Below are 14,338 nucleotides of genomic sequence, written 5' to 3'. Positions count from 1 at the left end.
TTCTTGAAATTAGCGTCCAACCTCATAGAAAAAAGTCAATAAGTGTTAAATCGGGACTGCGTGGCGGTCAACTCACGGCATAACTCTTGGATATCAATTCGCCAGGAACAAGTCTCTGGCCAGCATCCTGAGGCGTCATTTCTTACACCTTGACTGAATTTTTTAAGGATGCAACACCAAATATTTGTGTAAAATGCGAAATAACGATGATTTGTGCGCGTTTAAAGCAACAGTCAGGCTCGTCGCGAGCAGACCGAGCAGTACTGTTTTCGACCGTTCTAGAAGATCTCGGACGCCAGGATTTCGGTTTATCCGGTGTTGATTTGGTCTCTTCAAACTTCTCGAACCAATTTTCAATCAATCGAGCGCCTGGCGCATCATCAAGAATTTTCTACGCGCCACAGACGCTCATTCAGAAGGTATCTTTGTAGATCCCCAAATACAAGAGCTTATGAAAGCTCTAATATCGAAATTAAGCTTTAAAATAAGTAATTCGTGGAAAGGAACATTGAATCTGGTCGAATTGTCTACAGATCACGATCGAATTCCTACAAATCGGCGTGATATTGATTTATATATCGCGTTTCTTAAAAAATATTTTTCCCAGTAATCCATTTGGATCGAGAGTTATAATTCATCAGGTATTTCCAAAATAAGAATAAAATAAATAATTTTTATTTGCTAATCGTTATCTATATGATCATATGTCGTTATCAGTTTCTCGAAATTGTACAAATATCATCATCACCTTGTTATCCGACGCCGAAAATAGAACGTCAACATAATATTTAATTGCCAGGATCTTTTAATAAAAAATTGGATGTCTTATAAGTAACGTCAGTTTTCGTACGTGGAATATGGATGCTGCTGTAGCTCGGCGGACGAAACTCGATCGGCGCTGGTGACGTCAGCAACGTAAGAAATGAAGGCAGATTAAAAATATTCCACAAAATTCATATCAGCACTATAATGAGTGCTAGAAACGTGCAATAAATTGCGGCATGCCCAATCATTCGATAATTTAGACCCGACAAAGTTTTCAGACCCATTTAAACTAGTTGGGAGTAGTCTTTAGGCCGATATTCTTTGAAAAACCGATCAGGCGTTTTAGCTTGAACCCTTTCGATGTCATTAAGCAACTGAGAGGCTTCACCAAGTGTTTAAACCGCGTCGTGTGAGTGCAGAGCACTCACAGATGACGTGGTCTGCGGATTCAGCCTCCTCCAAGCACCGACGGCACTCCGGATCATCCGTGATGCCCATGGCGTCTCTATCCAACGATAGCAACACCAAGCACGGGTTCTGAGCCCAGCGGAGTAAATCTGTAACTCCTTCCGGAGCCGTCTATGTACCGGATAGCGAGTTTGGAGTCATTCACTTAATTCTGGTATGTAAGTATCCACATTAGCCCTTAGGGCGTTTGGTAACGGTCACAGAAGAAGTCTGTCCAGTACACTCGTGTTTTGGGACCAGTTATAACCGGTTGAAACATTATCATGTCTCCCCAAATAGAAAAGCGGCAAGACAAAAAACAGTTGTATGCATAATGCGGACCCGGATTTCATTGTCAAATGTCAAATTTGTTACTGGGGATGAAAATTGGGTCTATAGCTGTCGAACATTGAGACCATCGTCATTTTTTTCTTCGATTGTGAGACCACAAATTTGTTAAAAGCCGCCTTACTCTCCAAATTTAACACCACGCGACTTTCAGTTCTTCAGAAAATAAAATTGTACCAAAAAACATTTTAACACAATTCCTGATATTGAGAAGTCCATTATTAACCAAAAGTAGTATTCTTCAAAGGATATTAATTCATAATGTACATTTTTGATTTAATAAAATATTTCATCATACTTTTTAATCACACCTCGTAAAAATAATTTCATTTTCACCCCGTATGTGACTTTTATAGCGTATTCCATAAATTATTTTCATTCCTTTAGATAGTTATCGTATTGGTAGGTCACTTGTTATTTATACCAATTCAGTTTAATGAACAATTTTTTTCAGTGTATAATGAAATTTGTAAATTTTAATTTACGTGACATCTCGAACGTATCGTATGCGATATTGTTTTAAAGGAAAATTATTATAAAAGGATCTAACTATGTAATGATTAAAAACTTGATTGAATCAAAAATTTCCATAAAAAAAATAATTCATAATAAAGATAAATACGAACTATTATTTATATTATACCGAATTACATAAAACAAATAAAAACAAACTATATACGAACATAACCTACAAAACGCTTTGACGATAACAAATAATAAATTATATAAATATATTTAAGATAAACTTACATTGGATTGGGTTAAGATAACTCCATTTCCCATATTGGTCAAAAACTCTGCAGTGGAAACAGAATTTTGGCTATCATTTGAGAAATCCGAATGATTTGACATGCCATCGCTGAGATCAGACTTCATTTTGTTTTATTTATTAATCAAGTTAACCTTGATCGACTAAACTTTAGAAAACAGCTGTATTATTTCGTTATTACATAAAAAAACTATACACTTTCAGTTTTATCAAAGAGGCTCGTATTATTTACGTTATGAAAATATCGGAGAAGTAGAAAATAACCCGACCTTAACGAGAAAAACACGTCGAATGAGTCACTAACGTAGGGAAACCCTTTCTCAGAACAGAACCACCGACTGGTCGAGTATGATGTCACCGACAGAAATACTAAGCGCTGTGTTGCCGCGATTTGAAGTGTCGACGCGTAAATATCTTAAAAACATAACATGTTAACGCAATGTGTCTTTTATTACTCTTCTAATTAATGAGCATTTTTTATTTTTTCGGTTTTCACATCAATTTACTCATAGTGTTAAACATTAACATTGATATACATTTTATTGTTATCACAATATAGCTGTCCGGTATGTGAATTTTAAATTCGATTGTAATATTCAAAAAAAATAAAATATATAATATTGGATCTAAATTTATAAAATAATAGCTTACTTATAAAATCTAATACAATCATTATGGTTTTTTGTTTACGTGTATTTAGATTATAGATTAAGTGTAAATATGACAACCTTGTTATAATGGCCACTGGCCACACAAATTGAACCCAATGAGATACCTAGTGATGACGAAAGAATCCGAACATTGTCGACACAGTTTTTCTTGGAAAAAAAGTGTGAGTCATCGTCATCAGTATTCTTTTCATCACAATAAATTCAAATGTGTAGGTTGATAAAATCAGGACAGTATCTAGGTTCAATATGTTTTTATTATATGTATAATTATAAAAACATGAGTATAAAAATGGATCGTTTCTTAAAAAGAAGTCGGTATTGTTACAATTTTATTTATTTTTAATGTTTTATATTAAAATTAAGGGTAACACTTCATGTTTTTTAAATAAAAAAAGTTCTAGAAGTTTCTACAAAAAGCTTGTTTGGTAAGGGTAACACTTTATATTTTTTAAATAAAAAATGTTCTAGAAGTTTTTACAAAAAGCTTGTTTAAAAAGAATATCTAAATTTGAATTTCAACACAATCGCATTATAGAACAATCTTAAGAGTTACTAATTTTTTTTTTCTAAAATATTTTATGATATTATTTTATAATTCTTTTCGTATTATATCATTAATACAAAGGTTTATATCGCAATGGCTATTTTTAATTGTTATATTGGAAACAACGTCCTAAATACAATACTGCCCTTCAAAAGGTATAATATGCTCCTATGCCTGAAAGGACATTGCACTTGAATGACTCTAACCTCTACTGTGTAAGATGAACGATTTCAATGAATTAGGCAACCTGTTTCTTTGAAAAAATCTTTTTAGGGTCGACCTTCTTTACTTTTGTGAAGAAATGTAATATATACCTGTGAAATTTTACCTATTGTGATGAAAACAGATTTTATCTATCAAAATATTAAATAATTGAATATTAGTAAATAAAATAACGTATGCAAAATAAAAATGTAATAAATAAATTTATGATCTCAGCTTTGTTCGCTGTAGATAATTTGAACACATTCCGAATGTATTCTGAACGTGTCAAATGCACATGCTTTGTTCAGAATATATATTAATTAACTGGACGAAGATTTATTTTTGTAAGTATAAATTGAATTACCACATTTTTTTAAATTGCAAGTATGTAGAAAAACACATAGGTTTGAAGTTAGTTCGTGGTAAATATCACAAAAATTCGAAGTAGGATGAATGCACATGGATACGTTTGGAATTAGAAATTTGTACTCCACGAACACATGATTTTTAATCCTTAACATGTTTTATTAGCACCGCTAACGCACAATTTCTAACTGCCATGAAACAAGTTCGGGATATCTTCCGCGAACAAAGCAACTATTTCGTACTCATATCTTACGTTATATGCAACCTCATATACACCCCACGTATTTATGTTGCCTACGTTTGAAGACAATTTTTAACATCGAGTCTTACCGCATTCCTAAAAAATAAGCATTACCTCATCACCGACAATTTTAACCCCTCCTTTTTCTTAAATCCTGACCTCCAATATAAATTTATTCATTTCATATATTGAACGAATAATTCCTAGCCAAAAATAACAGAGTGTGTGTGTGTGTGTATTATTTATAAAAGATCTAATTTAGTGTCCCAATCATAAATGGAGAATCCCATAGTAAAACCAGTAAGTAGGTCAAAATGTTTCGTTGTTATCGTATTATAACAAAATAATTTTAGGATGTCCCATATAAGGGTAAGATTCCAGGGGGACTGGTACCTGGACGAATGTGCAGGATTCAAGGAGTAAGTCATCCAGATTCAGATAGGTAGGTAAAATTACAAGATTTTATTATATTTATAAACAATGATCGTTCAAAGTAGTTGTTTAGTTTCTTCAATTAATTTTTAATTACTATGACCTTTATATTATACTTGTAACTATAATTAACTAAGAAAACAAGTTTATTTACTTATGAATATATAGTCATCAGATTTATTTTTATCCTTTACAAGTAGATATTTTAAATTTTTGGGAATATGTAGTACTGAAAATAATTTGAATCATTTTTTTTCTAGATTTAACATTAACTTCCAAGTAGGTCCGAAGCCTAGTGATGATACGGCTCTCCATATTTCTGTACGTCATAAACAAGGTTACATTGCTAGAAATTCTTATATAAATGAAGAATGGGGTGAAGAACAAGGAGAAGGCGAACTACGAATCGGAGAAGCAGAATCTTGGGAAATCATTGTACTAGTTGACGAAAGTGACTACAAGGTTGTATATTTTTTTTTTCTCTAATTTTATTAGATAACTTTTGCATATAAAATTGTAGATTGCTGTAAACGGACAACATTTCTGTGAATTCCCTCATAGAATCTCATATTCTAAAGTAACTGATCTTCTAATAGATGGAGAAGTTAGTATTACTCTTATTTCTTGGGAAGGTATCATGGGATTGGGAGCTGGTGATAATGTTAAAAAAGTATCTCAAACTGACAACCAACAATGGAGCCCTCAAGGTGGTAATGGGGCTCCGCAGGGCGCATATTATCCTCCTCAAGGAGGTTATGCACCTGGACCAGGATATGGACCACCACCACAAGGTTATGGTCCAACACCACCACAAGGTTATGGTCCGCCACCACCACCAGGTGTAAGTTTTTGTTTTTACTTATATATAATTTGTTGAAAAATATTTTTTATTTCAGGGTGAACCTCAATCTTCTTTTGATAGTTTTTTGGATGGAGCTCAAACTCTACTGTCAGGGGCTATTAAAAGCGGAGCTGCTGGAATGCTAGTAGGGAAATTATTGGGAGGTGGTGGAAATGATCCTCAGAGAGGTTATGCTCACAATAACGCAGTAAGTATTCTTTATAGTTAATAAAATTTATTTGTTGAATAATTAAAGTCAATATTGTTATGATTTTAAGTGTCTTTTGATTATTAGTTTGAAAAAACAAGTGAAAATTGACGTTTTGATCTATTTACCTATTTCTGATACTATTTTTTGTTTTGAATTCAATTAAAATTTTTCAGTTTCTAATTATTTATTTTACTTATTGTTTAAAGTTTTGGAGAAAAGATTTAATTTAATTTGTAATGAGAAATTAAGAATATAATAAAACTTAGTTCAACATCCCAGGTTAAGAATTCTTCTTTTGTTTCTTCATATCCAAGTTTCATCTCCTGTTATCCCTCAATATTTAACAATTTCATTCTTTTCTTTTCAAATTGTTTTATAAATAAATATTTGCTAAATAAATGTTAAGCTTGATTTCTGCAGTCAAAATTAAAACTAAATTAAAATTAACTTTAAACTAAACTTTCTTGGTGATAATTTTTTGGTTTATGCAGTAAATTAAAGATAATTATAAATTATGTATGGGTCCTTTCAGTCATACAAATGTGGAAAGCTCCTGATACCAGAATTCAATTGTCTAAAGGACATTGCTGAATTCCAAACTTTGCTTTCTCCTATTTTTTTGATATCAGCGGAAATCGGCACATATCGTGATTAATGAAAAAACGACGATGTTGTAAACAACCAATACCACCAAAACAGACTGACCTGACGCATTCTGCGCTCATAACCTCACAAAATTAATGAATTAAACTAAAAAGTTGAAAATTGGCGAACTAATTTTAATTTAGTTTTATTTTACTGCATGAACTACAAGTCATTTCAGTGTCTTTCTACTAGTAATTTAATTGTCCAGTTCAATGGTAATTTAAATGTTGGCTGCATAAACCAAGCTTTATAATTTCATTAAAATTTTTCACTTAAAGAGCACTATTTATTTCAATAACCAACCAATTTTTTCTTGTTATCGATTCACTTGTCTTTTGTTTTCTTGTATTACTATTTATAACTTTCACGTTTGTTGTTATTATTATTAAAGCTATCAAAACCTTAACCAAAAAATAATTTTTCCTTCTCATAATAGATCATTCTAAAACACGTGAGTGACAGGATACTTCAAAAGTAGTGATCTCCTAGCCTATCACAACGTGTTGGGCGGGACCTAATTGGCGCCAAGTTTAAATTGTTAGTCGCCTAATTTGAATCTAATTTGTTTATTTTGGATATTATTAAACTGTAGAAAGAGAAATTCCTTTGAAACGTGAAAACTAATCGCTGAAAATTCCGGAAGCTTTCTTAATGACCAATTAGATATCAACTACTCTTCTTTACTGAACCTATTTTGTGAGCGATTTTTTTTGTTTGAATTACTTGATAACTTAACTAATGGAATGAGAAACAGAGGGAACCCAACATTTTTCTTTAAAAACGAATGTTTTCGAACAGGAATTCAGATGCAGTTTCTTATAACATAAATAGTGCCTTGTGATAGGCTGGGAGTTCGTTACTTTTAATGTATCCTGATTAAGTTAGGTTAGTTAAGTTATTCAAATAAAAAAATCCAGTAAAGAAGAGTAATGATATCTAATTGGTCGTTCATAAAGTTTCCGAAATTTTTGGCGATTATTTTCTACGTCTAAAAGTTCAAAATCTGTATGAAAGGAAAAGAAATAAAATAGATTTTCTCTTTCCACAGTTTAATAATATCCAAAAGCAAGTTAGCATAATGTGTGATAAATAAATACACAAATTCGATTTAAACTTGGCGCCAATTAGGTCCCGCCCAACGCGTTGTGATAGGCTGAAAGGTTGTTACTTTTAATTTATCTTGACTTTGACAAGTCGGCCATTTTGCATCAGATTCTAAACTCAAAAATAAGGGTAGTTTATCATAATCATAATTCTATATTTGGATTAAACAGTTTTTGTAAAAACTTAACTAAAACGAGCTCCTTGGAAAAACTTTTTAAAGAAAATATTACCAATAGTTTCTTATATAAGTATTATATACACTCATCGTGGTAAACCCTGTATATTTTTTATATCATTGTAAAGAACAAATTGACTTTAATTAAATATATATTTAAGAAAGAAATAAATTAATGTGGCCGATTTATTCTAGACTTATCGCTTTGTTTTGTTTGCAATGTAAATGTCAATATAAATTTCCATTTCTAATTAACACTGGAATTTTTCGGTTAACAATGTTTTCTTTAATAACTAACTGCCTAGTTCGCCTTATGTCGACAACAGTGCATTTTGTTTGTGAAAGTTTTATTTTTGCTTTTTCGCTGTTAGTATTTTACTTGTTTTGCTATAAAATACGGACTTTAGACAATTTTTAACAGTGTTTGAAATCAAAACTCATTTTGAAGTTCCCTCTATAAGCAAATAAGCATATTTTATAGCAGCAGTTAGCTTTCATCTTGGTGTCATAACATCATTTTCCTATTTTAAATTATTATATTCATTTACCTCGTACTTATTAACTACATAATATAATTTTTTTGAAATTCAAATTTATGGTCTTTAAAATCATTAGTTGAAACGCAAATGCTAAATATTCAATTAACTCTTCCAAAAATATTAGTTTTTCATTGAATCATTTTATAGGTTAAGTTTAAATTACAAGATTTAGTTACATTAAATATATAAATCAGTGATGGACTCAATTAATAAAATGAAAGCATTATTTAATACATACTATTTTGACCATGTTACCAAATTAAAGAACATTTCAGTTTTAAATTATATCCAGCATGTTAAGATCTTATAAACATTGATGACGTCATACAACGAGTGTAAGGTACGTTCAAACGTTGCCAGATTTCGAAAGTAGTAAGAAGGTTCAGGATATTTTTTCGTCGAAATTATAGATTTAATTTTTCTATGCAATAAGTATACATGTACATGTTTGAGACCTGTGTGTATAAAAATTGTTCTGTCATAATAAAATGACATATTCTTTTCGATAAGTTATGTTAATACGACTTTGAAAATGTCTAAACGTCTTGAAATTATGGTGAAGGGCAAAAATGTAACTGAACATACTAAGTCTAACCTTGATGCTATTTTTTTTATTTGACGATTCTTTTAAATATATTAAAATTGCACTTGAACTTGAAAAAAAACGGGCACTTAGTTATACAGTAGCCATTTCTAGTGCATTTATCGCAAAATTTTGTAATCTCCTTAGAAATACGGAATTTACCCCGATCTACCCCAAGACACAAACCTAAACATCAATCAAGCCCCGTCTAAAGGACCCCTTGAGCAGTTGCTTTCAGGCCTTATAGCTGGTGGAGGTGCTGGTCAACAACCAGGTACCGGTAATCCAACTAGTACCGGAGCTCCTGGTCAACAAGGTCAAGTCGATTATGCTGCTCTGCTTACTAACCTACTCAGTGGTAATCAAGAATCTAAAGTATCACAAGCTCAAGGTGCTCCACAAGGACCGGGTAATCAACAGAGTGGACCTGATATAGGTAGTTTTCTGTCTGGTTTGTTATCTAGTCACAATCAACCACCTGCAGGTCCTCAGCAACAACCCGTAGGTGGTATTAACCAACAACATGGCTCTCAAACACAACAGCAAGGTGCTGGAGATATTGGTTCACTTCTATCAGGTTTACTTTCTGGCCATAATCAACAAACAGGAAGTCAAAGTCAACCAGGTTCACAAACTCACGGTGTTGATTTCGGAGGTTTGTTGACGAATCTTCTATCTGGTAACGCTACTAGACCCATACAAGAAACTGGCACTCATCATTCCACTCCTCCGTCTAATACAAGAGGAACGCAATCTCAAGGAACAGATTTTGGTTCTTTACTTTCAAACCTATTATCCAGCGGTTCACAACAACCACAACCAGGTTATAATCAGGGTACTGGTGGACATCAAGGTCCTGGTCCACAACAACAATCTTCAGGAATAGATCTTAACTCACTATTATCAAGTTTATTATCGTCTACTGGTGGTGTTCACCCTCCTTATGGTGGAATGTCGCCTTATGGTAAAGGAAACCCAGTATATGGTGGTCCAGCTAGTGGTCAACCTTACCCAAATCCTCCCATGGGTAATCAACCTTATACCGGACCTCCAGCTGGTAATCAGCCTCACTCAGGTCCCGCTGCTGGTAACCATCCTCAACCTTACAGTAGTCCTACTGGAAGCTCACAGGCTTACAGTGATACCCCTACCAGTGGTAGTGGAACTTATCAATCAAGTGTTGGTCAAACTGGAGGAATAGGAATTCAAAGACATAACTCAGCTCCAAAACCTGCTGATACTCATTTTGAAGATGTTAGCGATCAATTAGAGCAGGAAATGGCTCGGCAAGGTGGACACGTACAGTATAGTGCTCAACAGTCCCAAAAAGGTCAAGAAAATGATGGACAAGTAAGTATAATGTTGGATGCAAGGATACATATGCATTTGGTTACTTTTATTTTCTTATCATTATAATAATTAACAATTGCATGAGAAAATTAACCAATGTGATTGAGAAAACAGTCAAACTGAACCCTGCAGATGTTAGTAACAAAACTATTTTGGTAGAATTCTCAATTAGTATAAAATTTGAAATGTTATACCATTTTTGTTGTTAATATTTAATTTTACCGTACCTTCTTTTTCAGCAATATGGGTATTATCCTCATCCACCGGAACAGCAGAGAGGTCCTGTTGAAAATTTACTCTCAGGACTGTTGTCTGGAGGTCAACAACCCCATCAAGTAAATATTTAGACCTCATAGTGCTTCCGATAGGGAATATATTTATAAACACCCCAAATTTAATATAATTTAGTATTCTAGCGTTTTTATCATGTGTTTGGGGATGTAATTGATTCACACCTTATTCCTCAATAGCTATTGAGGTGTGATCACATATGTCTTAATTGTAATAGTACTGGAAATGTGCATTTACCCCATTTCTGTGACATGACTCAAACATTGTGCCACCATTTTTAATAACACATGACCAACTTACTTCATGTCTTAGCTGAATTCAGTTGAAATGATTTTTTATTAGCTAAATAGTGTTTTATGAAATAAATTCAAATTATTTTATCTTTTTTTAGTAATAAAAATGAAACACGTTTTATCGATTTAACCTCTTTGTTTTCATCTTCTTTTTTATATATACATGATCACTGTTACAGCTACTTATCCAAATAAACCAGAATAAAAATAAAGCTTAATATAAGTGAGAAATTTAGTACTTCGAAATAAGTAATTTAAAAAGAAATGTTTATTAACCAGCACAAAGATAATTTTTTTTTTCAAAATTGAGACATAAATAAATCGAAAATCCGATATCAGCCATCATTCCATGAAATTATTTTCGACATATACAAGGTTGTGTAGTAAGTTTCCCTATCGGTTGTGCTACAAGATGAAATCTACTAAACTACACTTCTTGTTCCAGCAACCACATATACCACAATTTGGAGGAGGTGAATCTGTTGGAGGGTTAGGAAGTATGGGAGGACTGTTACAAAATTTCGCCGGACAATTATTTAATCCAAGGGTAAGGTCATAATTTAGGATTACATTTTCTCCAAAGAAACTCTAATCGAATCGATGTATTGCTTTTATTTATATTTTTGTTATATATTTTTTCATTGACTACAATTGTGGTAGCCATTGTGAAGAGACTTTTCTGTAACCTACAGTTACGGGACTCGAACGGTTTGGTTGTCTTGTTTATATATTTCAAATTCAATGTCATAGAAAACAAAAATTCAAGTTTTTTGAAATTCTCTTATCATATCATTTGATTGCAATGAACACTAGTTCGCGTGTGCCAATTTGTGCCTTGCTTTATGGCGGGCAGTTGTCACTAAGAGTTATATGGTTAGAAGTTGATAATATATAAATATCTAATTACCAGTATAAAGTAAAAAAAAACGTAAGTAGACCTCTTAAAAGAACTGATTTTGACAATAAATAGGCTTTTAATTCAAAAGATTTTAAAAATAATGTACACTACAGAAAAAAACCCACATAACCTCAACATCGGACTAAACTGTCAATTATAATATCTCTTTTTAAGATATTTACGTTAAATCTAAAGAAATTGTTACGTATGTCTTGCAGTTATTTTGGTGTGAATGACGAATGGTAGTATTACGTTCCTTTATTTTCATCATGTTAAGTTAAGTAAAGTTTTTTTAGTGTCCTTATTAAAATTTTATAACCGAAACAATGAAATATCTCAAAATAGAATAATAAAAATGTGAAATGTAAAATCGGCATTATTTGTGACATATTTGACAGTTACTCACGCGCAGTGATGCAACCGGTTGAATTTTTTACCCCAAACATATTTTAAAATCTCCAATAAAGGAAGCATTTAACTCTATTAAAATCCGCTTTATGGTTCTTCTTTTTTTCTAAATTGATGGCTAGTTGCCTATATGACTCATGTGTTTTTAGAAATACAAAAGAATATCGGTTTCAATATCCCGATGTTTGCTGTATAGTTTAATTTTTTCATTTTTGATTTGTTTACGGTGTCCAAATCCAAATTAGTTTTCGCTATACGGACGACTTTCTGTTTTACAAGAAATCGTGTCAGTTTGGATGCTCTTTTATTTGGATTGTTGTTACAATAGTTAACTGATTCCTTTTATCAAAAAATAGTTTGGTATGAGGTATAGATTTATAGGGCGCATTTTAAATAAGTAAGTAGTATATTATGAGTATATCTTAAGATTCAATGTTTTTACTATTTTTATACCTATATCAATTGAAAAAAAATTAACTATCACCACTTTTAAAACAATTTCAGGTTAGAATTACCATCTATGTGTCTAATGCGACATTGTTTTGATAACTCGACTTTAATAAAATGGCTATTATTTCGATATTTACTTAATATACAGTATGTTGCATTTAAATAAAGTGACCAATATAAGAAAACTTTTTTGTTTCAGGACGGAAATCATCGTCAAAACTATTGAAGTTATATAAATAGGGAAATTAAAGCTTGAAAGCGCACTTTTTTCTTTGAGAATAACTTTTTTTTATTGCAAATCAAGAGTATTTGTGTTTCAAGATCTAGTTTTGTAAGTTATACACATTATCAAATACGTATTTTTTTCAGACAGTATTTTTAAAGATTGTTTTAAAAAAAACAAAAAATCTCTATTAAAAGAAACTCGTTAGTCAATACAACTATTCCTTCCTAATTGAAATTATATACAAGGTGTGTTATTAACAACATACTTATAATTTATGATATTTTTAATGTACAGGGTGTCCAAAAATTCCAGTTAAACGTAAACTACAGATAGTGGATGCAATTTTAGTTCCATTTCACCTAATCTACCTCCAAAAAGTTCATCTTAAGGTAACTAACATCCTTTAAGGATTGTGTTAACTAGATTTATTGAACAGTTTCCTTATTTTTAATATAATGATATTATAAAGTTACATGACTGTTAACAAGTACTAGCTGAAACTGGTTCTGATTTGTAATGAAGTTATAGGAATAAACAGGGTGATATATTCCTCCCCTAACTCTGATGGTAGAAAAGAAGAAGAAATCCCTGTTTCTGATTGTGACTTATTTTGCAATAGCTTCGAACCCTTTTTAGTACATTTCGTTTTTGAAAAACCATCCATAATTCATTCTATAGAACTAAACCGAATGCTCTGATCAAGTTGAAGATTAGAATTTCATTTGATTCCTTTTCCGTAGAGTGTAAATATCAAAACCACACCATATTTCTCCAAAATGACTCTTAAATTTAATTTTTATATAAATTGCCATTATTATATGACAGCTATCAGTCGTTTGGTATATTTTTCTTTGTTCTGGTAGTTCTTAGTACTTCCATGAAGATTATTTCTCATATATTTGATAACTTTGTGTGGGATGCTATCAACTTCATTTTTTCTGTGACCCCCATCGAAGAAATTATTTTGTAAAATTTATCACTCTACATACCAAGTTTGTGGTAGTTTTTTTTTATATCTTTAGAAACTTTACTAACTTCTCCAAAGGACAATCTCCCTTTTTAAGTAACTTATAAGTATATATAGATTAGGTTGGATGGACATACAAACAAATTTAGTAATTTCGAGTTGTTATCAAGTTCCTGGACATCCTGTATATATTTTATTTGTTTATAAGATCGAATTATTTTTTTTAAATCACTGGTAGCTTGTTGAACTATTTAAAAAATTGTTAAATATTTATATAGTTTATTATATCTTCTCGAATTGAAGGTCGATGTAATTCGAAATTGTAGAAGCCTTGCTTGTGAAATTCGAAATAAACCACTAACATTTTTTTTTGTTTTATTTTCCAAAAATTGATAGATTGTTTTTACAGTAACTCTGCATTTATACCTAGAAGATATTTTGTACTCTTTATCTTATTGTTCTGCTTCCTAAATACATAGATTCCTCCCAAAGGAGGCTATTTTTTTTAGGTTTTTGTGTCCCACTTCCCTAGGGGTTACTACTACTCCTTCAAGGTACTAAAATCCTTGT

General features: G+C 31.7%; 2 protein-coding genes across 3 annotated transcripts in view; one reads left to right on the top strand and one right to left on the bottom strand.

Annotated features, from left to right (window-relative positions):
- Positions 1 to 2,686, bottom strand: part of LOC130894324 (transcription factor kayak) — a 55,140-nt gene extending 52,454 nt beyond the window's left edge. The window contains exon 1 of one of the 2 annotated variants that reach the window (XM_057801061.1): positions 2,311 to 2,686. In XM_057801061.1, the coding sequence (XP_057657044.1) occupies positions 2,311 to 2,436 (126 nt within the window). In that variant the 5' untranslated portion in view covers positions 2,437 to 2,686. The remainder of the gene's footprint in view (positions 1 to 2,310) is intronic. The other variant, XM_057801064.1, reaches the window with a different exon arrangement.
- A 1,684-nt stretch (positions 2,687 to 4,370) lies between these two features.
- Positions 4,371 to 13,386, top strand: LOC130894314 (uncharacterized). The gene is made up of 9 exons (XM_057801042.1): positions 4,371 to 4,655; positions 4,709 to 4,797; positions 5,048 to 5,249; positions 5,308 to 5,628; positions 5,684 to 5,836; positions 9,033 to 10,235; positions 10,475 to 10,570; positions 11,265 to 11,366; positions 12,775 to 13,386. Exons 1-9 carry the CDS (start codon positions 4,632 to 4,634, stop codon positions 12,799 to 12,801), a joined length of 2,217 nt encoding a protein of 738 aa, XP_057657025.1. The 5' UTR covers positions 4,371 to 4,631; the 3' UTR covers positions 12,802 to 13,386.
- Positions 13,387 to 14,338: the final 952 nt, after the last annotated feature.

Source organism: Diorhabda carinulata, chromosome 5 (assembly GCF_026250575.1).
Source record: "Diorhabda carinulata isolate Delta chromosome 5, icDioCari1.1, whole genome shotgun sequence".
Classification (NCBI taxonomy): Eukaryota; Metazoa; Arthropoda; class Insecta; order Coleoptera; family Chrysomelidae; genus Diorhabda; species Diorhabda carinulata.
The sequence above is the reverse complement of the archived record's forward strand: the minus strand, read 5'-3'. Positions and strand labels throughout refer to the sequence as shown.

What these genes read in the sequence shown, in the direction of transcription:
- LOC130894314 (XM_057801042.1), top strand. Translation starts at nt 4,632, where the DNA reads ATGGAGAATCCCATAGTAAAACCA. An exon ending in GTCAAGAAAATGATGGACAA is followed by an intron (nt 10,236 to 10,474) that starts GTAAGTATAATG and finishes CTTCTTTTTCAG; the next exon opens with CAATATGGGTATTATCCTCA. An exon ending in GAGGTCAACAACCCCATCAA is followed by an intron (nt 10,571 to 11,264) that starts GTAAATATTTAG and finishes TTCTTGTTCCAG; the next exon opens with CAACCACATATACCACAATT.